This window comes from Tribolium castaneum, chromosome 10 (genome assembly GCF_031307605.1).
Source record: "Tribolium castaneum strain GA2 chromosome 10, icTriCast1.1, whole genome shotgun sequence".
In the NCBI taxonomy this organism is placed as follows: domain Eukaryota; kingdom Metazoa; phylum Arthropoda; class Insecta; order Coleoptera; family Tenebrionidae; genus Tribolium; species Tribolium castaneum.
The window spans coordinates 8,064,171-8,090,130 of record NC_087403.1 but is presented as its reverse complement, the minus strand read 5'-3'; the positions used below and the strand labels follow the sequence as shown (position 1 = coordinate 8,090,130).

At 40.9% G+C, this 25,960-nt stretch overlaps 6 protein-coding genes across 18 annotated transcripts; 3 read left to right on the top strand and 3 right to left on the bottom strand.

Annotated features, from left to right (window-relative positions):
* On the top strand, window positions 1-25,953 carry LOC661749 (synaptoporin). 3 transcript variants are annotated; one of them, XM_008202540.3, is made up of 5 exons: window positions 24,016-24,147; window positions 24,203-24,271; window positions 24,707-24,991; window positions 25,038-25,211; window positions 25,261-25,953. In XM_008202540.3, the coding sequence occupies exons 2-5, from the start codon at window positions 24,212-24,214 to the stop codon at window positions 25,366-25,368; spliced, it is 627 nt and encodes a 208-aa protein (XP_008200762.1). In that variant the 5' UTR covers window positions 24,016-24,147; window positions 24,203-24,211; the 3' UTR covers window positions 25,369-25,953. The 3 variants fall into 3 exon arrangements, with proteins under 3 accessions (XP_064215338.1, XP_008200762.1, XP_972985.1); XM_064359268.1 differs by lacking the exons at window positions 24,016-24,147; window positions 24,203-24,271 and adding an exon at window positions 1-21; XM_967892.5 differs by having other exon boundaries at window positions 24,130-24,271.
* On the bottom strand, window positions 106-8,568 carry EndoA (Endophilin A). Of its 6 annotated transcripts, none has more exons than XM_008202541.3 (10): window positions 8,430-8,568; window positions 3,876-4,006; window positions 3,472-3,822; window positions 3,355-3,421; window positions 2,964-3,067; window positions 2,813-2,916; window positions 2,543-2,766; window positions 2,027-2,101; window positions 1,805-1,920; window positions 106-1,699 (listed from the first exon to the last, which is right to left on the bottom strand). In XM_008202541.3, the coding sequence occupies exons 2-10, from the start codon at window positions 3,987-3,989 to the stop codon at window positions 1,580-1,582; spliced, it is 1,275 nt and encodes a 424-aa protein (XP_008200763.1). In that variant the 5' UTR covers window positions 3,990-4,006; window positions 8,430-8,568; the 3' UTR covers window positions 106-1,579. The 6 variants fall into 6 exon arrangements, with proteins under 6 accessions (XP_008200763.1, XP_064215335.1, XP_008200765.1 ...); XM_064359265.1 differs by having other exon boundaries at window positions 2,675-2,766; XM_008202543.3 differs by having other exon boundaries at window positions 2,964-3,049.
* Window positions 8,579-9,313, top strand: LOC661868 (uncharacterized protein). Its single transcript, XM_968000.4, has 4 exons — window positions 8,579-8,713; window positions 8,759-8,977; window positions 9,031-9,097; window positions 9,144-9,313. Exons 1-4 carry the CDS (start codon window positions 8,710-8,712, stop codon window positions 9,259-9,261), a joined length of 408 nt encoding a protein of 135 aa, XP_973093.1. The 5' UTR covers window positions 8,579-8,709; the 3' UTR covers window positions 9,262-9,313.
* On the bottom strand, window positions 9,303-15,182 carry Klp31E (Kinesin-like protein at 31E). Its single transcript, XM_967960.5, has 8 exons — window positions 15,044-15,182; window positions 14,939-14,992; window positions 12,680-12,871; window positions 12,371-12,632; window positions 10,081-12,318; window positions 9,891-10,036; window positions 9,668-9,838; window positions 9,303-9,565 (listed from the first exon to the last, which is right to left on the bottom strand). Exons 2-8 carry the CDS (start codon window positions 14,974-14,976, stop codon window positions 9,553-9,555), a joined length of 3,060 nt encoding a protein of 1,019 aa, XP_973053.2. The 5' UTR covers window positions 14,977-14,992; window positions 15,044-15,182; the 3' UTR covers window positions 9,303-9,552.
* On the top strand, window positions 15,671-21,506 carry cd (cardinal). 5 transcript variants are annotated; one of them, XM_008202547.3, is made up of 6 exons: window positions 15,671-15,813; window positions 16,626-16,771; window positions 16,820-18,099; window positions 18,145-18,449; window positions 18,495-18,709; window positions 21,094-21,506. In XM_008202547.3, exons 2-6 carry the CDS (start codon window positions 16,638-16,640, stop codon window positions 21,476-21,478), a joined length of 2,319 nt encoding a protein of 772 aa, XP_008200769.1. In that variant the 5' UTR covers window positions 15,671-15,813; window positions 16,626-16,637; the 3' UTR covers window positions 21,479-21,506. The 5 variants fall into 5 exon arrangements, with proteins under 5 accessions (XP_008200769.1, XP_015840811.1, XP_015840810.1 ...); XM_015985324.2 differs by lacking the exon at window positions 15,671-15,813 and adding an exon at window positions 15,830-15,953; XM_015985317.2 differs by lacking the exon at window positions 15,671-15,813 and adding an exon at window positions 16,021-16,573.
* On the bottom strand, window positions 22,032-23,857 carry LOC661242 (uncharacterized protein). 2 transcript variants are annotated; one of them, XM_015985373.2, is made up of 3 exons: window positions 23,703-23,857; window positions 22,674-23,645; window positions 22,032-22,619 (listed from the first exon to the last, which is right to left on the bottom strand). In XM_015985373.2, exons 2-3 carry the CDS (start codon window positions 23,484-23,486, stop codon window positions 22,386-22,388), a joined length of 1,047 nt encoding a protein of 348 aa, XP_015840859.1. In that variant the 5' UTR covers window positions 23,487-23,645; window positions 23,703-23,857; the 3' UTR covers window positions 22,032-22,385. The 2 variants fall into 2 exon arrangements, with proteins under 2 accessions (XP_015840859.1, XP_008200761.1); XM_008202539.3 differs by having other exon boundaries at window positions 22,674-23,833.
* Window positions 25,954-25,960: the final 7 nt, after the last annotated feature.

Genomic DNA, 25,960 nt, shown 5'->3' with positions numbered 1-25,960 from the left:
TGATGTCTGATTTTTATGAAGGTAGGAACCTGTTCTTGATTATTTTGCGGTTGTTTTTTTATTATGCGGATTCGTCTGGACCGGGGAGGGGTGTAATGAAAGTCGTTGTTTAATATGACACCTTTTTTTATTAATGCACAAATACGGTAACATTTAAATTGTATACATGTGTATTAACAATATCTCATTATTTGGTAACATGCTATACTTTAAAAAATATATGGCCAATAATGAATTCAAGTTTGAGTAACAGTGCAGTCAAAAAAACTTCAAAAATATGACATTTATTTTTAGAAAATAGATAACAATTCGTTTTGTTTTAAAGAACAAAGCGAATAATGACGTAAAATTTAGTAAAACCGTTTACCTGTGTTATGTAAGTAAAGAAGAGATCAATTGGAGTGATGACTGAGGACAATTAGACTAACAAGATTGAAAGGGTAAAAAATAACGGTTTGATCTAATAACAATATTCTTAATTGGTTATACTTATATTAACTTTTATATCTAATGTATTGTCATGAACCAGATAAGTAAGTACTTTTAAAACTATCCGTTATGCTCCATATTGACCATCTGAGTATTCCAAAGCGGACAACGTTCCAAGTTTGAGTAGAGGCGTTTTCGATAATTAATAGAAAAGTGACAGCGAAGACAGAGCACAACACACAGCCGAACAATATCTGGTATTAATTTTCACACAAATATAAGGAATACATCTATAGCATGTCAAATGACAACGTTAAACAATTGTAGTGATTCGGCCAAAACTTTATCAGTACTCTGCGGAAAACAAAACGATAATTAGTGCATTTTCTAAAAAGCGGCACCCAAATACTCGGTGGTTGCATATAAATCCTTGTTGGTATTATAATTAATAAAGTTTCAGCAGAAATCTATCAATCTACATCAAAAATGTTCTTATTTTAAGACATTGAGTTTCAATTTCATGCAATTAACATTTGGCAAGTTGTGATAGGTAGAGGCGATAAATCAACGCATTTTAGGTTTCAACTCAAAGCATATAGTTTTCTCTCAAAAATCTCAACTGTACCATAATTACATCTCTTATTTTATAAAATTTTTAGCCTCTTGTAACTGCATAACATTATAAGCTTTCACGATATAAACAATTATATAAACTAACTAGATTATTATTAAAATAACTAAGCTAAAAGCACTAAATATGTACAACTAAACTTAACCTTGTACGCAACTTCTCGTGAACTAATTACAATTAAACGACTTCAACTGCACGCTCCAATCACACGCTACCTAAATCGTTAAAATATCATAAATAAAAATTTACAGTACGTTATATACAATGGAAATAAATCATTTGAGTAAAGGAAGATTTAATAAGTTGTCAGCTTCGCTCTAAGGTAAATGCCGCACGTTTGACTACTTAATATGGCATCTCACTTTTACCAGAGTGCAGTTGAATACACGTCAACAAATAAATACTTCAATTTATACAAAACAAAGGCAAGTAACGCAGTAATGGCATGCAATATTTATTACTAAACAAAGATACCAGGGGTTGTTGTTCAATTGAAGTATAATTTAATTAACCCGTAACTCATGGTAATGGCACATCAACTTTCACATAATTTACTGGGAAGTAACCCGTGCGCCCGTGGAGACTCCCCTCGAACCAGTTCTCGTCGATTTTATTTAACAGAGTGATCACATCGTTTTCCTGCACAAAATTCAAATTAGTCCAAAAACCGGCGTGGTAAAGAAAACAGGTGATATAAAAAATGAGATTTAACAGTGTTAGCTTCGGCGTGGAACTAGTCGTTACCTTAAAGCCCAATTCGCCGGGATTTTCGGGATCGAAATCGTACAGCGCTGTACAACAAGGCTGTCGGTTCATTGGCGTTCTTGCTGGTGATTTCATTGGGGACGGCAGTGGAGACGCTATCAAAAAACACACTCGGGTTAGAAAGAGTTTGACGTATTGTTTACCGAAACATGTGTGACCCAACAAACACTCTAGACAGAAAGCAATAGATAGAGAAGTTACCATTAGCAGACTGTTGTCCTGGATGCAACTCAAGTTGATGTGGCTTGTGTTGTGGAGAAGACACTTGCGAAGAGCCTAACAACACATCTTTGTCAGAACAACAGCTCAAGCATTTCCGAAACATCGGTATTCGAGCAAAAAGGGACATATCCGTTCGAGCACATCAAGTTTGACTCAATCAAAGTAACCACAAAAAATAAACGCATTTATGTGTCAGATCGGTATTTTCGGAGACGCCTATGCAGTCACTGGCACTGGGCCAATCATTACGTTTCTACGCTTCAATTTTGCGAGAGAACACACCAAAGCACAACAAACAAGACAAACGGGCCGAAACACAACTTGCATTAATGAATTCATGACTATCCCAACGAGCTCGAGTTCGGATAACCGGCATGAGCGTGTAGTGTGGGGAGAGGACGGGAGAAACCAAATCAGAAAACCAAAATTCGAAACAAAACGCAATTGGGTCACAACCAAATCTTAAATTAAGGCAACTCAACAAACAAAAAATACCTGGGGGAAAGCTCCAGGGGTCGAACGGGTCGGATTGTTTGATGGGAATGGTTTTGGGGGCGGGGCGTTTAAACTGGTGGCCACTATTTGTAAAATTGTGATGGTTTGTGTTGATATTGTTGTGATGAATACCATTAACTCCGTCTGAAACACCCTCTATGTGTAAGTCCGCGAGGGTTTTCGGCACGAATTCGACTTTCGGACGATTTGCGGCCTCTTCTTTCCTAAAATTTGCACAATTAATCGAAGTTCGCCAACTGCCTTACGCACTTTTCCAGTAGGATTTCGTTCAAGTGCTTGAGGATCTCCGTGCACTGCACGTGGTACTCCAGCAGTCCTTCAGCGAATGTGGCTAATTGTGAAATTTGTTCTACCTGAAATCGCACGTCTCAGAGCGCGTCTCGCACAGAGTGCCACTTACGTCATTTTCTAATAAATTGAACATTCCCATTTGAGCAAGATGCAGAGACTCTGCAAACTTATCTTCCGCAGTCTTAATCTCGTCATCTGAAATATTTTTTGCACCTGTCATTGGTAATACAGGCAAGGTGCGACAATTAATACCATGCGGATACTGTCAAAAATAATGATAAAAATTAAAACGAAGCGCTACAAATACCCAAAACCACGACTGTTCTAAATAAATCAAAAACCTAGCAAGCGGTGGCAATTTCGGGGGAACATACCGCAGTGTCCCTGCGTTTTCACAGGGCTGGAGTACGGGCTAAGGCCCAGCCCCCCCTTAGTTGCTATAAACCATGCTTCTGATTATTACATGCCCCCTTATCACGTAAAAACAGCGGTGTGTTTACCTTTAGCTTGCCGTCTTCGCTTACAGTCGAAGTCCAACCGGCGCCCTTGCAGTTTTTTCCTGTGGTGCTGCAAACGGAATTAATTCGGCACAACACGCCAATTAATTAATTAGTTACCATAACTTCCTTAAGGTCCTTAGTTTGTAAATGGTGGAGTGGTTCAAGGAAGTTTTGCTTAATATTATCGTCGAGCGAGTATTTAACATCGGCCATTTGTTTAAGTGATTCCCCCATTTCGACTAGAGCGTTCCCGAACATGCTGTCATCCCCCAGTTTGCGTCCGTAGGTCAGCATGCAGTCTCCTAAGACACCCTCCGGCTGGGGGTAGGTGTTTGATTTCGCCTGGCCGCTTAGTTTGCTGATCCCCTTAACAGCGGCCATCTTCGCGCGCGCTGTCGGATTCGGTTGCAGAAATTCTTTCGTTTTTATTTGTAATTCTTCGACTAATTCATACGTGACGTCCGTTTTCTATTCAATCAAAAGCAATCAGTGATCGAACACGTCGCTCCTCTGCCACTTACCCTCTCCATGTCCATGAAGTCCAAATCCAGTTTAGTGCCTTCGGCACCTCCCATCTTCTCCGTAACATACTGGTTACACTTATTTATCTGTTTCTTTAATCCAGCAAACGCCATTTTCACTTAGTCGTTACCTGCGTCAAAATTCAATTACAACTTAAGCGGTTGCGACTGTGTAGGTGGTTGACCGTCGCTACTCCTAATTTATTTAATTACTTAACGCAATAATAAACCCCTTTACTCGGAATAAACGCGCCTGGTTATCACAATTTAACACACAATATTAAATAACACTATTCCGACTGATAACAGAATTTGTTGTGCATCACAACGATTTTTACTCTCGTTATACATCACTATCGAATTTGCTTATTTTCGCACACAAGGTGAACATTATACTCGGGATAAATCCTTCGTACAAACAGTCAAAACAATTAAAGTTATGAAATCAGAACGCCAATTTTTTTAACCGGCAATTGCCACCTAGTGCAAGTGGCAACAGTAGGCTGTAACTGCAAACGCCAGATATTAAGTGGCAATTTATTAACTTAAAACTGACAGTGAATACCTACCTGGCAATTGCGACGTAGTATTTGGCTATTTTGCAATTGCCAGTTAGTATCTGACACTTAGAAAGTAGGAATTTACTACAGTGGAACTCGGTTATAACGAACACCCAATTGGTTTCAGCATTTGTTCGTTATAACCGATTGTCGTCTCACGAAGTAATTTTCAAGCTAAATGAGTTTTAAATTTTGAAATATATACCTTAAAGAAAGTATTAATCTATTTTATTAAGAAAGATAAGATAGTTACATATTATCATACATACGGAGTCGGGTCGTAACGAACCCGCTTATAACGAACTTATGGATATAACGAATAAGATTTGACATAAAATGTGATGCAATTTTCCGTTTATAACAAACTTTTCACCGAATTTTGAAAAATATGCGAACTTTTACTACTTTTATTACTCCACTTTAGCGTTTAAAAATTCGTCAAAAATCGCAAAATCAACAAGGTTTGCGCCTTTTGAGCACTTTTTTCCGAAGTTTACATGACCAACAGACGGTGATTTGAGGAAATGAAATTTGGTGGTATCTTTCCCAAAAAATCCATACACAATTTTTACACTTTTTGATTTTTTTATGGACTTGTTCTCCTGTGGCTGTTTTTGCTAATTTTAACTCAATGTGATAGAACTTAAAGAACTAAGCTTAGAGATCACATTTGTTTAAAATTTCTTGGTGCCAAATTTATTCGCCGACCAAAACTCTCTATATATCCGAAGCTGTAAATATTCGGATAAAGCAAGTTCAGTTATTTTTCACTATTTTTACTTATGAGTTCTTCTGTTACCTCTTAGGAATATTTGCACAACTGTATAATTCACACAGTATAGTATTTTTTACAATAGATACTTTTTTATTTCATACGTAAAGTAAAAATAACTGCTAAAGTCAAACAAAACTCGGATATAACGAACTTTATTTAACATCTTAGCTGTTTTCGAGTATATGTATGTATAATTTTTGGAATCTTTCTGCGATATTTGAAATATTTATTGTTTCTTACGCAATAAAAAAAGCACGTGCGTATGTAAAAACGAAACCGTAGAACACTTTTTTGTCTAAAAATTGGCATGTGAATTTATCATGATCAGACGAGTTAAAAACGACGAGTGTGTAGTTTCTTCAGAAATTTCTATTAACCCACCTGTTGAGAGCCACTGTGTAGCTTATGGTAGTTTATTAGCAGTTAATTTTTTCATTAAAAAGTGCAGATGGTGGCGCATGGGCGTTTTGAGAATTTTTCAAAATTGTGGCTAACACGTTTATTTGTGTGGAAGGTTCGAACTCCAGTCATGTCAAATTTTTTTTTGTATTTCCTTAAAATTCAATGACGAAACACAAATTGAAATAGAAGAATAACGTAATGGACCAAGAAGTTAATTTACCTCTGCTGTTTTGTCAATATTATTAAAATTTATGAGAATTTTTATAATTCCAGTTCAGCGGTTCTCAAAATTTGGGACGATTTTTTGGTAAAACTATGCATTTTTGATTTACAAAAATCGTTGTAACCGGTTTCCACTGTATCTGGGAATTGCTAGTTAGCGAAACTCGCTATTTATTATCAGCTAATCAGCTACTAATAATTGAGAACTACCACTCAGGCAATTCGGTTGAAACAAACCGTGGGTTTCGTATTAAATTTGCGCAATAGTTCGCCTGTTGTTGGTCTTGTTGTCGTTATTTCCGAATTTGTTTATTTTCGCACACGGTAAACATTATAAAATCGGTAGTTGGCGCAAAACCTGTTCAAATAGCCCGGTTTTTCATAATCCTTTGAAGCTTTATTTAAAATCGCCATGGCAACTCGATCGCCGACAAATAGCATTATTATTATTCACACGTGGGGAAAAATTGAAATTAGCGGATTTGATCGGGATCGGAACGAAAAAGAAAAGAGGGGTTTCAAATTAACATCGACTTGCTCGAACTAGGTCGCTGATACGTTTTCAATGATTTAGTAAGGAATGGCACATTAAATTTGAGCTGAACGCACGAAGAAAGACGCTATAAATATATAAATTGCCCCATTATTCCCGTCCTTTACTTCTTCATGAAAAAAGGGGATATTATTACCGAGGCGAAATTAAACAACTTAATCAATGTACAAATTTGACTTGTTACATAATTTTTGTGATGGGGTAACCACGTGATGCGAAAATTTCCACACAGAGGGTGAAAAACTGAATCAAGGGGCGACATTTTTTGCATTCCCTTCGTTCGTTTGACCCAATTTTCGCCACCTTGACACATATTCAAAGAAGCTTGTGTAAGTAAACCCCGGACTAATATAATAAATTGTAAAAAAAGTAAATATGTATGTATTGTTGGAAAAATATTGGCATTTGTATGAAATTGTGAGATTTTGGGGTAATTCAAATAAATGAGTCTTTGTGTGTAATTGTATTTTATTGAGTCGTGAGGGAAAAAGAAAACAATGCAGTAATGACAGGTCGTTGGTGTAAGGGTTGTTTGGGGTGCAATGACGGCTTATACATACCGGCGAAATAATAAAATATTGTCAGTCCGGTACAAAGCACAATCGGCCGAAATCACGGAATAATTTCACTGATTTGAAATGAAATTCATCCGCCAAGTCCGGACTAATACAAAGTATCGACTTCGGGCATTGAATAGATGGCGCGCACCTATTCTGCGCACATATCGATAATACATACGGTATAAGACAACACCGACGCATTGGGGTAAAAGAAAAGGTTGGAAAAGCGCGAAAAACGAACTTTTGTCACTTGAGCGTAAAAAGTCGGCTTGATGGTGACGATGCGTGGGCTGCCGGTGTGATACTCCCACAAAAGATCGGTTTGGTGCAACGATCGACAAAACGGCAAAGGCCACAGCACTGATATGGAAACACTGGAAATCGCCTACGGACGCCCACGCTCTCGTGCGAATGAATTTCCCGGATTTGAGGAGAAAAAGCCGAGTTTTGATCAATTGTTTACGCCGTTCGAGAAGCAATCAGCCGAGGCTATAGTTAGACGAAACGAATTTATTCAACCAAATTTGGCTTCGCAGCTCTTGTGTACTAAGGCTTCCGCAATTTATTAAATTATTTGACGTGTCAACCCAACTGAAAGCTTTTTCGAGGCAATAATGCAACAAGTAGATATTAATTAATAGACAATTGGCTGGAGACGCAGAGCAGGGACGGAAGAAGCGGAATTTTTAATTAAATCGGAGAGCAGGTCGGGAAGTTAATTTAAAAACGGAAGTACATTAAACACATTTACGGCAAAAATACGAAACCTTCAGATACCAGTGTTGGCCCAATTCCACCTCACAAACATTGAACTTGAGAAGCATTATAAATGTCAGAGAAAATAGAAGCACGGGTAAACATTAGCGAATTTTATCAAATTACAAATAAAACAACCCGCTGAAGGGAAAACGAAATGACGCATTTGACTGAAGTAACCCCCAACTCAATTTGTCAACGGGGGTTGATGCGGTAATTCACCCACTTCCTGACAATCGCCGCCAAGGGCGGAAACGTATCAATTGTCAATCGGCAATTTCAAATCGCGCATTTTTGGAGGGAAATTACCTGGAGAATCGCGTACTCCACCGGCGATAACGCCTTAATGACCAATGAAAGTGACAGCAAGGAAGAAAATGAACCACTTTCTAGCCATAATTAATAATTCAAAACAATTGCATAAGTGAGGCAATCTTTGTTGTCTGTGTAATTGGACTTAAAGTTGTGTTAAGCAAACAAACATTTCCCTGGCATTTATTTATTGTAATTATGCCATACATCAAGGTGAAATAAATAAATCAAGACCGTACTAGTTGGTGCAGCTTAAAGACCAAAACTGTCACCATACAATCACGGTTTGATTCAATAATGACATATCATTTTTGAAATTAATCCTGCTGACTGTTTAAACAAAAGGACGTTAAAAACATGTGCCCCGACCCACACGAAGGCGGTCAAAAAACCATAACACGGAAGCGCACTTACCCCAATTAATTTTTTCGTGCCGATTTTCACGTTTTCGCTGTTGGTAAATAAACGGATATTTGGCAACGACCAAAAAACACCTGCAAACTGACTAACGATTGCAATTTTACTGAATGAATGAATGAACCGAACTCAGCTGTCACATCATCGCCAAATTAGCGGAATCTACCGCTACTTCTCCTCATTGCGCAGAGATGGCACACCACAATTGTCCACCACGTTGACAGTTTTATAACCAAAAAGTTCCGAGGTGTTGTTTGTTAATCAACCGGTCGCAGCAATGAGTAAGTTTTCCGATAGAATTGTTTTTTGGTGACGTGAACTTTCAGCTGTCACGACCGGGATTTCCTTCGTCTTAGCTTCAATTAGTTCGGTGCTAGTCTTTTCCGGAATGCAGATGTATAAGCCTTGGCTTAGCTCGTCTCAGGTTCACACGCTTCTAGGGGGCTATCTGGGCTCGATTTTCTTCGTCTTGTCGCTCACAGCTGTGGGGAATTTAGAGACTTGCGTTTTCGGGCGCTCTTTCCAGGTTAAGGTGTTCCCCGAAGGTAAACACTTGTTTGGTAGACGAAAACTAGGCGTTTATTGGCGTTATTTTTAGTCCTGTTTTGTCTATTTCTGGCCTTGTTTACTTCCGCTACAGTACACAGAGTGTCTGCGACCTCATGGTACCTGACTTCTGGTTGATTCCAACGATTAATTCGTTTTTTTTAGTTTATTAATCTCGCTCTGTGCCCTGTTTTACATGAACAAGCACTCACAGAAAGTGCACGCCATGCCGGCCCCCTCGATCCCTGTCCAGACAGGCAAAAAGAAGAAGAACGCGTCGTAAAATCAATCGTTTTGTATTATTATTTTTCAATAAAACGCTAATTAAAAAACAAGGTTGTAATTCAATTAGTGGACACAACCATATAAAAACTCCATGTAAATCGCTTAAAATAAATAATTAATCATAAAAATAGTAACAACATCAGGAGGATTATTAAAAACATTATAAGTACAGTCAGTAATGTTGCAATGTTATTTGTAAAAAAACGATGATTTATACAACGCCAGGTGATGACTTCGGTCCCGATCGGGCTGCTCCCCTCGCTTCGTGTGATACGCACTCGGTGTTTTATCATAAATTCAACCTGTAATTAAAACATCTTATCAAATTACATCAAACCGGAAAACTTTACAGTTATGTTTCCTGACGCACGACTCAATAAAACGAACGGAACATTTATACTAACTTAGGACTCCCGGGGTCACTCGGGACGCGCTCCATTGAAACGGAAACTTGCAAGTTGTAGGGCCCCATTGACGAGCTGCTTGCGCCGTAGAGCAATTCGCTGGGCAAAGCCGTCCGTCGTCTGATTTTCGCGACGCAACTTTGCGAGGAAGATTCAGGCACCAGTAGCGACCTAAATAATCCAACTTGAGTTAAAACGTTTTATTTTGATGAATTGTACGTACGGTGAGGCCGACCTTGAAGACGCATTCGAGCTCGTGTCATTCGCATTGCTTGAGACGCTTGTTGTCAGCTCCTTCGAAAATATGGGGAATTCGCTGTGCACCATGTGGTCCAGCAACTGGCCTCTGAGCTGGTTCTCTTGCTTCAACTGTAATCCAATTAGATTGTGTCAATTAAATAAGTGTTAATTACCTCGGTGAGAGTCGTCTCGTTTTCTTTCAATTTAGCGTCGCGTTGGACGACGGCGTGGCTTTGACTCAGCGTCATGTTGAACAACTTCTGGATCAAATATTTGGCTTCTTCAATATCACAAACGGAATCGATGATAGTTTGGAAGTGGGCACATTCGTTGGTGTCTTGCGACTCCTCGATTTCCATCACATTGTGTTGGGTCTCACTGATCGTTTCCTGGACGTAGTTGATGTTTTCCTTGATGTCTTCAATGTAGCTGTCCAAGTGCGTCAGGTCTTGGTTTTTCTGCACGGCCTGCTCGCGCCGTTCCTCCAAAGCCTCGAGTTCCTTCCCCAACGCTTCCCTCTTTTCGAGAAAATGCTCCATTCGGACTTCCTGTTCCACGAGACCTCGCCGACTCAGCGCGATGTTATTAATAGACTTCTCCATCCTCAGCCATTTCTGCTTGGCTGCTCGTTCCGAGAAAGCCTCCCGCAGCCGTCCCGCCGCCTTTGTGCTCAAATAAACCTTCTGATTCTTCCGCAAAACGGAGACTTCCTCTTGTTTGCGCTTCAAAACCTTGTCTTTGAGCTGTCGCTCGGCTTCCATGGTTTTAATCATATTGGCTTTTTTGCGCGACTCTTTCCTCAATTGTGCGATCTCCCGCATTCGGCGCAGCTCGGACTCCTTGTGCTTTTGCGACTCCTCCTTCATCTTGTTGATGAGTTTCACTTTGGCGCGCTTCATTTCAAGGAGTTCGTTTTTGTACGATTTGAGCTGGTTCTCGTGCTGGCTTTGGCTGCGCAGGAGGCGGGCGTGCTCCTTCTGGGCGGCTTGGAGCTTCTTCAGCTCCTTCTGCATGTCGGAGAGTTTCTTGGTGTACTCATCTTTGATTTTCTTGATTTTGTCGGACGGTTCCCGCGCGCTGTACGAATGCAAGATCTTGTCGCGTTCCTCTTGCGTGTTCTTGATCCTGGTTTGGAGCTGCATGAGCTTGTCTTCGTAGTGCTGGCGCATGGTTTGCATGCGTCGGTGGGACAGCTCCAGCTCGTCGATGAGTTTCTGCTTCATGTCGATGTCGTTTGTGAGAGTGATCAGCTCGTCGTTGAGCTGCGTATGGTCGTCCTTTTCGCTCCCGCTGTCGTATTCGTTGTCGCTGTCGGGCTCGCTGTCGAGCTGCTTCTCCAGGAGGTACTTTTCGCGTTGGAGCTCCTTCTTGGCTTCCTCGATCAGCGCCATGTTCTCGTCGAGTTGGGCGAGGGTGGCGTTGTGCTGGGGGGAGGTTTGCAAGCGGTTGATTTGCTTGCGGAGTTGTTCGCAGGTGTTGGTGGATTCCATTAGTTTCGCCCTGAGTTCTTCGATTTCTTTGAGGTAGGCTTGGACCATGCATGCGACGTCGTTGTCGCTGCTGCCGCCGATCCAGGCCCCGGTGGCCTTCTCGGCCAGGAGGTTTGTGTTTTTGAGGGTGAGGGAGTCGATGGTGTCTTGCATGGCTTTGACGCGCGTGCGGAGATTGTTGACTTCGCCTTGGAGCATGTTGTTCTCGTAGAACATGTCGTTGACCATTTCGGTGCCGTCTTGGCCCACCAGGCGCTTGCCCTGTTTGTACTCGACTAGTTCCAACTGGAGCTGGGCGATTTGTTGCTTGAGTTGCGATATTGTTTTCGAAGTCTTGTCTTGATTCACGAAGACTTTGTTTTTGATGTTGCGGGCTCTGTTGGCGTATTTTAGCGTATTTAAGGTTTCCATGAAGTCCCGATCACTGGGGCTTACACAGGCTATCATCACAGTCTGACTATTGCCTCCAAGACTATCTTGTAAGAGGCGAGTTAGTTTTGAGTCTCGGTAAGGGATATGTGTTGCCTTTTTCGACTTATCCCCTAATGCCGATATGACATTACCTAAAGCTAATAGACCACAGTTTATTGATATCCCTTCTTTCGCCCTTTCACCCGTAGCACCGGTTCTTTTCAAACGCTCGGAACCGGCGAGATCTACAAAGTGAAACTTGGACGTAAGCGTTTCAAATTCGTTTGTATCACTATTAGTTAAAGGCACGATTCGTTGTTGCTTCACATGTAACGTAAAAATTGCATGCGATCGAGACGACTGGGTATTCATTTGGGTGCTAGCTGTAGTCCGCGAAAGGGCACCTAATCGCAAGCATTGCAACGTTTCCTCGGCTGACGTTACCGTCTTTTGCGTAATTCCCTTGATTTGAATACCACCACCGCCTTCGTGAATTTTATAAACCGTATCCTGTAAATAATTTTTAAATACTCAAGTACCGTCCGTCAACCCAATGACTTACTTTCCCACTCGAAGGGTTAAACAGATCAATCACTTCCTCGTTGTACAACTCCATAAATTGAGTCGTTACTTTAAATTCGGGGGGAATTTCGCCGCTTTCGTGTGCCCGGTTGATACGATTTTGGATGCCATCGAAAAGATGATGTATAGCTCGAGGTATAATCCCGACTTGTTCTGGCAATAACTCAACATCAAACCCTGATCCCATGGTGTAAGTTTTGCCAGAACCCGTCTGACCATAAGCCAGCACCGTTGCATTGTACCTGGGATTAACAATTAGTAAAACCAAAAAGCTGATTTATCAACCAACCCTTCTAAGGAGGAATCAACCAAAGCGGCAACGCACGTCTCGTAAACGCTCTCTTGACTAGTATCGGTATCAAAGACATAATTATACGAAAAAGTTTTGTCATTCCCTAAAGTAACTTGTGGCTCTCCTGGCTGGACAAACGTGCAAATCTGGCACATATCTATGATCTCTCTCGGCGTTTGCGGACGAATCCTACAAATATTGTGGCAATGAGATGACCTCACCCGAACAAACAGGTAAAGGTCGCGAGTGTTGATTTAAAAATTGAAGGTGTTACAAGCGCAAATATTACAACATTTGCTGTATCCTCCTTGTTTTGGAGGATCGATAATCCCACATTATAACAAAAATATTGATTCAACTAGTTCAAGGTCCCCAATGCAGAAAATACGGTGGCCTTCGTGGTGTTCAATGCATAAATATCGCCGAAGGTCCAGCTCTTTGTGTAAGGTAATTAATAATTAGGTAACGTAACAAGACATCGTCTAAACATAGCGCATTTATTTTTAAATGTTATTAGACGGTGGGCAGCGGCGACTCGTGGCGAAGACCAAAAAGCGTTCAAATAAAAATTAAGCCGATCAATAAATGCAAATTAATATGCGGGATTATTGCTCGGTTCTCGGCGTAATTCAAACTGCGTGCCACCTGGCCTTGTAAGCTGCTGTTACGACATTTTCCGACTTGAATGAAGAGAAATTTGATCGTTCAAGTGTGCTTTTTGTGTGGATAATCAAATTAGGGTTTAATTGGATTAGGCGGTGCGAGCAAACATCAATATTATTTGAAAAAACATTACGTAATCGACTGGTTTTAAATATTTGCCGAATTATTGAGGTGCGATAAACATTGGTCTTTGGTCGCGGATTTTTGAATCCACCGGTGGAGGGTTCAACGACTGCGACTAGACAATTATAGCCAGTTCAATATTTCCGTATTTATGAGGAATGATTTTTTAATGAAGCGTCAGGTCTATCTTTACCTATGACGAGAAGGCATCAGTTTAATATGACAAATAATGGTAAATACCACGTGACGTATTTGGAATCCGGTCCGAAGTATAATTGTCACATTGTCATAAACTGCGTTGGTTGGATTTTACGTGACTTTGTGCCACTCCGAGTGGAAAGAATAAGATACCGTCAAGGGTCGCTCCACTGGCTCGTTATGCACATGTGCATTTATTTTTTAATATCATTAAAACTCAATCAGAGGCGTTCCATTTTACAAAACCCACACTTTTACGTAAAAACGAGTTACGCCTTCACGAATTTTGTCAATTTTGAGCCGAGACAGTGTCGTCGTCGTCGTCGTCGCCTGATGCAATTATCGATCAGACAGTGCATGTGCACCCTCCGGCTCTCGCCTTTTAAGCCGAAGCAATTATTGGCTGCCCCCCGTAATTATTTTCAAGGTGGAAAGAATTAACACCATCTGTTATTAGCAATAATATGAGATAACTCCGATCGATGTGTTTGCTTTAATTTAACGCAACGGAAGGGCGAATAAAGGGGAATATCCGTTTCCGTTTTCCGAATTGTTTGCGGCCAATATTTGACAATTATGGAGATCAAACGCGCGCACGACCGCAAGTGACTTAAGTAAACTCAAATTAATATAGGTTTAAGTAGTCTGTTTATGCTAATTTCTGACATTTCGTAAACCGTTCCGGTGTGTTATTTTGGGCCGTTGCCCTTTCATGACGACTGAAGTGAGTTTTTATATCGCTGAACGCAAGTTATAAAATAATTCATTGATCAGTTTTCCCCAAGACCGATTGAGTAAATCAAACCCAGCCCCCTTTCCTATCGTCTATTATGTAAAAAGGTTGGTCAAGGTTAGTGGGGTTGTTTAAAATAAACAATTGAACCGGAATTACACGTGTTTCGTGAAGTCATCTTCGGTCACTTGTTATATAATAAGAAAAGTCTCGGTAAATTTATCCGTCTGTCGGCATTAAAAATCAGCCAGGTGGTCTTTAAAGCTTTCTAAATAGGTGCACATTGAATGATTGTGTTGACTTATTGCAATAGCCCACGGTGTGTAATTTATGTTTTATGCAAAATAGCTATTTATTGTTAAAGTCACGCAAAGCCCAAACACCCCCGAAGCTAATTAGTGACTTTTGCCTCAGTGAGAGATAAATAGCAGGAAATAAGGTACTAATTTCACAGACGTAAAGCTAAATTTGTCGATCTAAAGATAGTGTAGGCGAAAAAAAATGAAGAGGATAAAAACAAAGAACTGAAACTCTTTTACCTGATAGCGACTCGTACTGTGATATCGTCATCATCCATGGTCGGTAAAAATTAACTAAAAATCGCAATTTCTATTCAAGTGTCCCACACCTGCCTCAACACCTACCTCCGTTTAAAACTTAACACTCATTTGCATTTCACAAGTAATAAAATGTAAGGATTTGGCAAAACTGTCACATAAACCCAACATCGATTTAAATCATTTGCGAGGACACATTTAAATCGGGTTGTTATTCACAAAAATCACATGTGGATCGGAAAGTGAAAGTTACTTCCGAGCCCACAACAACGTTCTACGGGACACAAGAGTGGTATGGATTAGAATAGAAGAGAAGAATAATATCGTGTCGCTCCTTTCCATCTCCACCAAGGTAAATCGCATGCTGCCGACGCAGGACAACTGCTGGACGAGTATCACCTGAGGCGGTCGGAAAACACCACTTTACAGCACTGCCTCGGCACCCAATTTTTGAGTCGGACCTGTCCCTAATTCTGCCACTGCCACGCAAGTGACTTTCGGGCAGCGACAGTCAGGTGTATATTCACCTAAAATGTTAAAACTTTGTCGTTTTTAGTTTTTTTTCAATACTTAGGGACAGGTAGGTACCAAAAAATCCTAGTTAAATCATTATCTGACTTGATAAATTTTGAAATTTTAAGCTATTATCTCAAATATGGCACGACACTTATCCGCTTATCGCGATATCGCATCATCCAGTTTATTTAAACTAAAACAACTAAAATCCAATCGATATACCCAGTGGTTTAGCCGTAGTGGAAACAACTGGAACTTCCAGTTCGTTCAGTATCGTCGATTTTCGGCGGCAAAAACAGGTGCTCAAAGAGACTATTCTATATGGACAGAGCGGAAAGCAGGTATACAATTGGATCTCAATCAGAAACATACCTCTATTGTTTTCTGTGATGTAATTGATAAGAAACAGCGAGTCAAGGTTCACTGTACAAGTGGAAAAACAGTAATAATAAGTCCACAAATTACCGTGTTTTTTATTTAAGTGAGTAGAAATTTCCCAAACTCGTAATTGAGTCATAAAAAAGCGCTAATTAACTAAATAAATATCAGCGAGTATGCGCCTTCCACACCGGCGTGTATATTGTGTTGCATACGTCGCGCGCTGGAAATTTTTTGATTTTTTTCAAAAGTCGGATTAATTGTGTTGCGTTTGTTTTATTATTGGAGTAATGTTATTTATTTTTAAATGCACGTTTTCTTTAAATTTATACGGCGCGCTGAGGTCACGTGCACAACTGAATGAAAACTGGGTTAAGGACTTTTCAATAAAAATATAAAGTTTTCTTGAAAATAACAATTCGTTGAATTATCTATGTCAGGGAAATGTAACATCGGGAGATTTCGAGAGGAGCAACTTAATTTCACCCAAGCTAGGAAATAATTGGATGTTTGCGGCGTCTGCTAAATTTCGTAACTGGGTGTTTAATCGGATTACTACAATAAATAGTTTTTTCGTGAAAACTAGTTTATGTAGAGTCACGCATTATTCAAGATAAGAAAGATCGTAATGTTGGCATAAATGAGATACAATTCCTGAGCCTATAGGGTTTCATCCACGTTTCATTGGCTTCGGTATCAAGTATCTGATTTTCTATTCCAATAGTTAGTGTGTTTACAACTGCGTCAGTGTTGGTCGGTCAAAAATTCTTTTCAGGATTTTGGGAACATGTCTCTCGCGACTGAAACGACAAGATTACTTTCGGACCAAACGCAACCGCAATATGCGTTTGATACCAGCCTCGTACGGGAGCGTAAAAAACGAATTAAACAATTCCAATGTTGCTTATGCGTGATTTTTGTGTAAGTTTTGGCCGTAGTTTAGGTCTCACTTCTGGTGGACTCTTTCAGTTGTTGTCTCGTGGTGGCATTTTTGATTGCCGCTGTTTGGGGCATAAACAGGGCGGAAAACAGCTTCACAAACGTGACTAATACTAGTTCCCCCTCGGACACACTCACGACTCTACTTGCAATTTCGTGGCCCCGTCCCGACAAACCCATGAATACGTCCTATTGTAACAACCAGAGTGAATGGTCACAGGCCCTTGCCGCGGGCCTAAAGGCCCTAAACACCAAACACCAAATCGAGAAAAATGTCACAGAAATGACCACCGACAGCCCCAGCTACAAACACCAGAAGGTGTTCCTAGACTCGAATAAAACTCAAGCTTTGGCCAACTTGGGCTACTTGCGAGAATCAGCAAGGCGGTTTTTCCCCAACAACGGGAGCACAATTTGCAATAAGGCTGAACCGTGTCCTGTGCCCCAAAAATGCACCGAATTTGCGAAATTTCGCACGTTTGATGGCACTTGTAACAATCTGGAGCGCCCCAATTTGGGGGCTGCGTTCCAGCCTTTTCGCCGCGCGCTCCCGCCGGACTACGCCGACGGGGTTAGCAGCCCCCGGGGGGCCAAAACCGGGGCGCTTCCATCGGCTCGCACCGTCAGCTTGGAGGTCCATCGGCCGTTTTACAAAAACGACGATAAGTTTAGCGTAATGTTGGCCGTTTGGGGGCAGTTTCTGGATCACGATATGACGGCGACAGCCCCCAGTCGGGGCCCCAACGGCTCCACGATCGCCTGTTGTGGCCAAAAAGTCACACATCCGGAGTGCTTTCCCGTCAAGTTGGACCGCTTTGACCCTTTATCCGAATTTAATGTCACTTGTATGGAATTTGTGCGGTCGGCAAATGCCGCCACTTGTTGTCTGGGGCCCAGGGAACAGATGAACCAAGTGACGGCGTTTATAGACGGGTCGGTTATTTACGGGGTGGAGGAAAAGACAGTTGGGGCGCTCCGGACGATGTCAGGGGGTGAACTCGAAATGTTTGTAACTTCGGATAATCGGACGTTGTTACCGGTTTCGAAAGACTTAACCGATGGTTGTAACCGGTTGGAGGAGAGTCGGAAAGGGAGGTATTGTTTCCTAACAGGTGATGGAAGGGCCAACGAAAATTTGCACTTGACTAGTATGCACTTAATTTGGGCAAGACAACACAACTCAATCGCCAAACAATTGGCAAAATTGAACCCTGATTGGGCTGACGAGCGCTTGTTTCAAGAAAGTCGCAAGATAATCGGGGCGCAGATGCAGCACATTTGCTACAGAGAGTTCCTCCCGATTCTTTTAGGTAGTGTCGGCTGTGGGGTTGTTTTTTAGTTGGGTGTTATTTCAGGCCGGGGTTTGATGGAAAAATCGGGCTTGTACCCACGAACTTCCGGTTATTTCACTGAATACAACTCAGCCGTCGACCCATCTATAGCCAACAATTTTGCAACAGCAGCATTCCGCTTCGCCCACTCCATAATCCCGGGTTTAATGAAATTTTTGGCAAAGGACTCGTCTAGTCCCGAGTTCGTTCAATTGCATAAAATGCTGTTCGATCCGTTCAGGTTGTACCAGGCCGGGGGGCTCGACCGGGCCTTGAGGGGCGCCATGGACACCCCCATCCAAGCCAACGACCCCTACTTCAGCAGCGAAGTAAACGACCTTTTGCGAAATTCTCAAACTCAACTAGGGTTTTAGCTGAAAGACAAGCTCTTTGAGGACGCTGCGAACGAGACAATTCGCGCGTATGGTTTAGATTTGGTCTCTTTGAATATACAACGAGGCCGCGACCATGGATTAGTTGGCTATAACAGCTGGCGAGAGCATTGCGGATTAAGGAGAGTCTCTACGTTTCAGCAACTTCAGGGGGACTTTGACGATGATTCACTCAGAAACATTCAGGCTATCTATAGGTAATAATATATCAATTAAAACAACAGCCGACCGATTTGGATGCCGTAGGCGTGACCCGCCTTATAGAATTTTTAAATAGAAACACTTATCGCCGCTCAATGCAGCTCTTATCAGTAGCAAAGTACGAAAATATCGCATTTTTTGTACCGTGATTCGGGTCAAACCTGGCAGATTTTTGGCGATAGTTCAGTGAAAATTGTCTCGCACTTTCTCATAACGCGCAGATTTTTAGGACACCCGAACCGAAAAAATAGATTTCTTTCGATACTTTAATAAAAACTTTGGAATAGGGGACGTAGGAGAGTCCCAGCTGACACTGGTTTACTCTTTTTGATATAATTCGCTTATTTACTCTTTTTTTTGGAACAGCTAATAAAAACCGATAGACTAAATATTTTTCTATTGACATATCATTCAACTGCTTTCAGTTCAGTTGTTTATTGAGAGTTTTTTATTTGAACAAGTCCATGACGAAATACCGTCACAAGTCATATTGTTATATTTTTTAGAGTGTGTGGAACCACATCTATAGTTTAATAGTTTAAATATTAATTAATTGCCTGGACAGGAATATGTGAATAAAACAGTGACGAATTTAGAATCTCCTATAGATATATAAAATATAAAAATAAAAGCAGATTACTGGAAACACTTTGAAACCCAAAAAATTAGTTTGTGTTACGAGCTTTTTGTTTCATTATTCGCTAAATAAATGAGCTATGTGACATGTGCATAATAAATAAATAACAGGCCAACATATGATAAATTATTGGTCGTTGTTTTTAATTTGACAGAGATAAAGTCAGTTATTCGTTAAAAGTTTAATAAAATAATTTGTTAATAAAAGCAATTAATATTAATTGATACTGTTTATTAAAGCACGAACGAGCGATTAATGCCAATTCAACTTTGAGAGCTGGCACTAAAATTTACTGTGAAATTAATGTAAAAAAAAGATGGATATTCGGTTAAGCGGTTTTTAAGTCAGAAGCCCCTCAAAGCAGGAATTAACTTTTTTATTTAAACATTTTTAAGGAAAATATCAATTAAAATGATTGTTTGCCGATTGCTGTGAGTGATATCGTTTACGTTTTTCCATAAAATTACGCCTGGAAGTGGTGTCTGCAATATCACGTAACATATGCCGACAAAATTGTTATTGTTTAGAATGTTGTTGACATTCTTCGCTAATTTGAATTCTAATTAATTGTGTGGACAGGAAAATATGTGATTAAAACGGTGGCGAAATTAGAATATCTTATTGATATTAAAAATATAAAAATAAAAACAGATTACTGGAAACACTTTGAGGGCCAAAACGGGTGAGTGAATAATCAAAAAATAATTAAAACACTCAAAATTAGTGTTGTTTACGAACTAAGTCGTGTGAATTATGTAAATAATCTTAATTATGCAATTTAGACTAATTCGGCGACCTTTTGACTTCTTTCAGTGAAATTTCCTGAAACCAGAAAGTTTTTGTTTCAGTTGAATAAATTAGGTATGTGCATAATAAATAAATAAATAAGACAAACCGACGAATGAAAATTTCCTGGTTGTTGTTTTGCATTCTGTCAGAGATAAAGTCAATAATTCGTTAATAGTTTAATAAACTAATTTGTTAATGAAGGCTATTAATAATAATAATCGATACGAACTAGCGATTGAAATTCGGTAATATGAGTGTTGAAATGAATATATAAACCGTTTTTTAAGACTCAGAAGCCCCACAAAGCAGGAATTAAATGTTTAAGCATATTTATTCAAACATTTACAAGAAAAATATCAATTATAACTATTGCTTTACAATTACTGTGAGTAATATGTTTTACGTTTTTTCATAAAATTACGCCTGGTAGTGATGTTTTAAGAATTATTGCGTCTACAATATCACGTAACATCCGACAAAATTGTTATTGTTTAAATGTTGTTGACATTCTTTACTAATTTGCTGTACTGATTAGTGGTTACGAACCTACCATTCATTTTATCGCATCGCATCAAATTTTCAAGAATGGTGGTAATCTAGCTTTAAAAATAAATCAAACGATTATGTTTTGGCGCTTTTATATTTCTTGCGAGAGGGATCAGGTCTTTAGTTATAAGATGTAAAACCTGTGATACAATAAAATGCTTGGTAGATTCCTCGTTATCAGCGCTATATCGTTACGAATAATGCTAACATAAGAATATGTTGATATTAATTTTCTTTTTTTTTCTGCTTTTTAAAAACTTTTCGTCTTATTTTCACGGTCGCTCGATTTAAATGAAGGCAGGATTTGCTGACATAATTAATTCAGACCTAGTTGGCGATTTCTGAGGCCATAGAAAAAATTCGATTTTTGTGCAGCTGGCCAGTGTATTGACTTGTATGTTTGGGCAGAGACGTGGACGACGTGGACTTGTACACGGGGGCTCTGAGCGAGAAGCCCCTCAACGGGAGCATTCTGGGCCCGACTCTGACGTGTTTGATCCACGACCAGTTCGTGCGAGTGAAATATGGGGACCGTTTTTGGTACGAGAACCCCCATTGGTTCACTCTTGACCAACTTGCCGAAATTCGAAAAACGAGTCTTGCCCGGATTATTTGTGACAATTCGGATGAAGTTGACGAAGTGCAGCCTCTAGTGATGGAGAAAATCCGAAGCGATAATAAAGTCGTCCCTTGTAGCGCCCTTCCCGCTCCTCAGTGGGGCCCCTGGAAGGAAGCCCTCCACCGCGTCCGCACGTCCGCTGATACACTTTCAGTGGAATCAATCACGAATTAGTTTGCACAATAAATGCACCAACTTTTGGCGATTGTGTTTTTTGTTTGGGTGTAAGTGTGAGGTCAGGGTGACGCTATAGCGTCTATTTAAGGAATGTTGTGTGCGGCAAACGTCACCACTCGCATGTAATAATATTATTTCCCATAAGTAAACAAGTACGTAAAAGAGAAAGTAAGATTGGTGGGCTTCGATCCACAACGGGTGTCAACTTCGAACGTCCTCTGCTAGTTGTTCACCAGGCCTCGGAATCTCTCCTAAAATAGAGCGCCAAGAAAGATATCTGACGTCATACGCAGGTGTACGCCAACGCGTTTCGCTACTTGCCACCAATGACACCAAATGCAATTTAATATATATTTGAGGAAAAAACTCGGCATGTCTTTGACCCATTTCGCAGTTTTCGTGTGCAAGATTCTAAATCGGTTGCAATGGGTATTTTTACTTCTCTAGTTGTTTACAAGGTTCGGATGGAACGGCCTTGCGGCTTTTTCGCTAAATATGGTACTAGTCGCGCGATCCTTGACGCAAAAAAGGAAGCAAGCAAAGAGGCGCGTTTAAATAAACTTCTTTATTACTCTCAAGTTACAAAATTAATTAGTCATCATTTTAGCGCGTCGTTACTAGGAACAACAATAACAACAAATTAAAATCTTTAAAAAAATAAATAATTTCTGCAGGCGAGTTCATGCACTTCCATCGGCTTTCATTATATATACAATACTTTTTCGACGATTATGTACAATTAGATCTTGAGCGGTGCAAGTCAGACTTAAAAATACATATCCGACCCGCGGTTGCGTTATAATACATTTTAATAAGCATTATTTACATTCAATTACAAAAATACCTCATTCACTCGCTTGTACTAAAACGTACAATACACTTATGCTCCTTTCACAGAATTCACTTAGTTCGGAAGAGTATCGTATAGTATATCTTTAGCCGACTGCGTGAGAGCCTCGGGAAACCTGATATCGAAGTTAACTATCAAGTCGCCCCTGCGGGAGGGTTCCTTCGGTAGGGGCAGCCCATAGCCCTGGATGCGCCTCACCGTATTTGGTTTAATAATCTCCGAGGTGTAATGCAGAGGTATCTTCGTGGAAGACATCGTAGGAACCTCAATAGTGCAACCACACAAAGCCTGTAACCATGACACGTGCAGTCCGCAATCAAAATTCGATAACAATTCAAATACCTGTTTGAGTGAGATTTTCGCCGTGTATCTGATATCGCTCCCTTCGCGCTTGAACAAAGGATGCGGCTTGTCCCTGATAATAAAAACAATATCAGCCGGGATCTTATTCCTCCCCTGATCCCCCTCCCGCTGGAATGTAATTTTCGTCCCCGCCTTCCACCCCGGCTTCACATTTATCGTCAAGACCTTGTCCTCCTTCTTGGCCGTCCCGTCCGCCTGCAGCACCCTCCGACTGATCTTCATCTTCTTGGTGCAGCCCTTCGTGATGTCCTCCAACGAGACGTAGAGGTCGTGCTCGATGGGCGGGTCCTGCACCTTATCCTTGCTCCGATTGGGGGTGCCGTGGAAATTGAACGAGTGGCTCCGGAAGGCGCCGCCAGGCCCCGCCCGCGTCGGGCCCACGTTGAGCGACGCGAAGGGGTCGTCCACGTCCATGTCGTCGTCCGGGAACCCGAACATGCTGTGATTTCCGCTGAAGAACGCCGCGAAGGGACTCGCGTTCCCGAAGAACTGCGCGAAGGTGGCGCGCGGGTCCCCATGGTAGGTGTAGCTGAAGCTGGAGTTGCCGAAGCCGGAGTTGCCCGGAACTCCGCCCTTCAGGCCCTCCTCGCCGTAGCTGTCGTAGATGTCGCGCTTCTTCTTGTCCGAGAGCACCTCGTACGCCTCGGCCACCTCCTTGAAGCGCTCCTCCGCCCCCGGGGCCTTGTTCTTGTCGGGGTGGTACTTCAGGGCCAGCTTTCGGTAGGCCTTTTTGATGTCGTCGTCACTGGCACCTTTGCTAAGTCCGAGGATTTTGTAGTAATCTTTGCCCATTTTCAAGCACTGAGGGTTGGGAAACACGCACGTACCACCCGATTATTGTCAAACGAACGGACGAGTGACACGCACAACGACCGACAGCCAAATGAACTGCGATTTCGTGCTCGAGCTGCTTATATTTAAAGGTTATAAATTTCTAAATTCGCGACTCCTCTGGAATATTCCGGAAGCATTTATTACATTGCCGTCACCGACAACTCCAACACTTACCGACCTATTTTTGTACCCTTATCCACCACATTATTCAACAAACTTAGCTATAATAATAATCCACACACTTTGGCGCCCCCAATTAAAACAAACACTCGCACTGACAGTGCCTTTTTACCCGTTTAAAAAAAACGGGCAAAATAACCTGACTACGCCACTGGCTAGTACCGTCACACCGCGCCAATTTAAAAAACTTACCAGACTCCAATTTAATCATTTCAAAACCATACTGTCTGAAGAAAAACTCTCTAAATGTGTTGCAATTTAATTAAGTGAATTGTTTTGGGCGATTTTTGCCCCACAACAATTAATTTTATCAAAGGCAAAACCCCGCTAGGGTTTTTGTGGGCGCGGTTGGTAGTAAAAAATCAACAAGCGGTTGTATGTCAGCGCAGTTGACAGGGAGCGGCATCGACTGATTTATTTATAAAAAATTCTGATTTTTGTAAGTAAATTATAAGTGCGGTTAATTAAGTTTAATTAATTGGTGAAATTTAAAGTATTACACCATGGATATCAATTTGTCGGCCTTTCGCGAACCCAGGGGGGTGATGCGAGTTATACATTTTGTAAGTATAATAACTGAGTCATAAGTATTGTTTTCCTACGATTTCAAATTGTCTAATACGTAGTTTCGCCCAATTTGTGTCTTATTTTGCGCAAATACGGCATAATGAGTTAACGACTCGTCCCTGTTTAATATATTCCATCTCGCACTGTTTGTTAGACAAAATTTAAATTTTCCAATTTTGAAAAAAGTAGCGATACAGAGTGTTATAGTGCTGGAAACAAAGCCTATTGAAGTCTCATTTTCCAAATTGACTGTCTGTGAAAAAAAAAATCATACTATAGTGTAAACGAGTATCTAAACAATGATGCTTAGTGATATTGCAGAAATGTGTTTAGACCTATTTATACATTCAGTATATTTCAATTGGCAAGTCTGTAACTTGTGTGCATTCCTATTATTATAGGAAATCAATAAGTGGAGACATTTTTTTCAGATATTCTCGATCTGCGCCTTCGCCACCATAACAGGATACACAGGTTACACACAGATCGCCTGCAAAGACGACTCGGTGAAGAAGGAGTTCGAGTACCCGTTCGATGTGTACTACCCCAGCATAAACGTCTCCAACTGTGTGACGTCCCTGACGTTCGGGTACTCCTCGGACGCCAGGTACTTTGTGGCGACTGGCGTCCTGGCAATGCTGTACTCGCTGGCAATATCAATTGTGTATATAAAATTCGACGAAATGTACAAGAGCAATAACCAACTTCCTATGATTGTAAGTAGCTGTCAGAGCCCAGTCGCGAGCTAAGTGGCCGTTTTAGGACTTTGTCGTGACCGTTATTTTTGGCGTTTTGTGGATATCAAGCAGCGCCGCGTGGGCCACGGGTCTCTCAGGTCTCAAAAGTATGGCGGAACCGACTCTCGTAAGTTCCGCTTGCTCAGCAGCGAATTGCAAAGTTTCTACGAGTAATTTCTCAACGTTGAACATATCTGTGGTAAGTGGACGGCGGGGGCCCAAAGCTTGGCTCAATTGACTGGTTCCAGATTTTCGGATTTTTGAATTTCTTCCTGTGGGCGGCGGACTTGTGGTTTTTGTATAAGGAAACAGCCTGGTTTCCGGGAAACCAGCCTCAGACTACTAGCGGGGTTTAAGGCGATTCTTGAACTGGTTTTTTTCAACTAGTCACTTATTTATGCACAATTGTTTGAGTTTTAGGAGGTTAGATAGGGATGTTAGCACAAGGAGTTGTCGAACCGTGCTTGGAGTTTCCAAGCGTGGGTGCATGTTCCCCATTGGATTTGTCCCTCCGTTATTTGATATTACTTAAGTTTGTTTCCATCCATTTTTTAGACTGATTGGTGTAGTTTCGGATTTTTGTTTCGTAGCGTAAAGTAGCTCGTTCAAATCGCCATAAGTGTGAATTCCCTTAGCCAACTCAATACAATGTGGTAGGGATTAGTTTTGTTCCAGTAACGCTAGTATTCAAAGCATATTATTACTTCTCCCTTGTTTAACTAACCGTTATAAATGTTTAATATGTTAATAAATATGTGCACAGTGTGCATGACATTTTTAATTATTTTTTTCTTAAACATACCTTGCGACTGCAATTTATTGTTCATATCCACTGCCATATCTGTCAATGTATTATTAAACGCAATCAGAGGTGTACATAATTAAGTTGAATTATGTCATGTTTTTGTTTGATAAGTTCGTAAATATATTTTTTTACCTTAGAGGAGA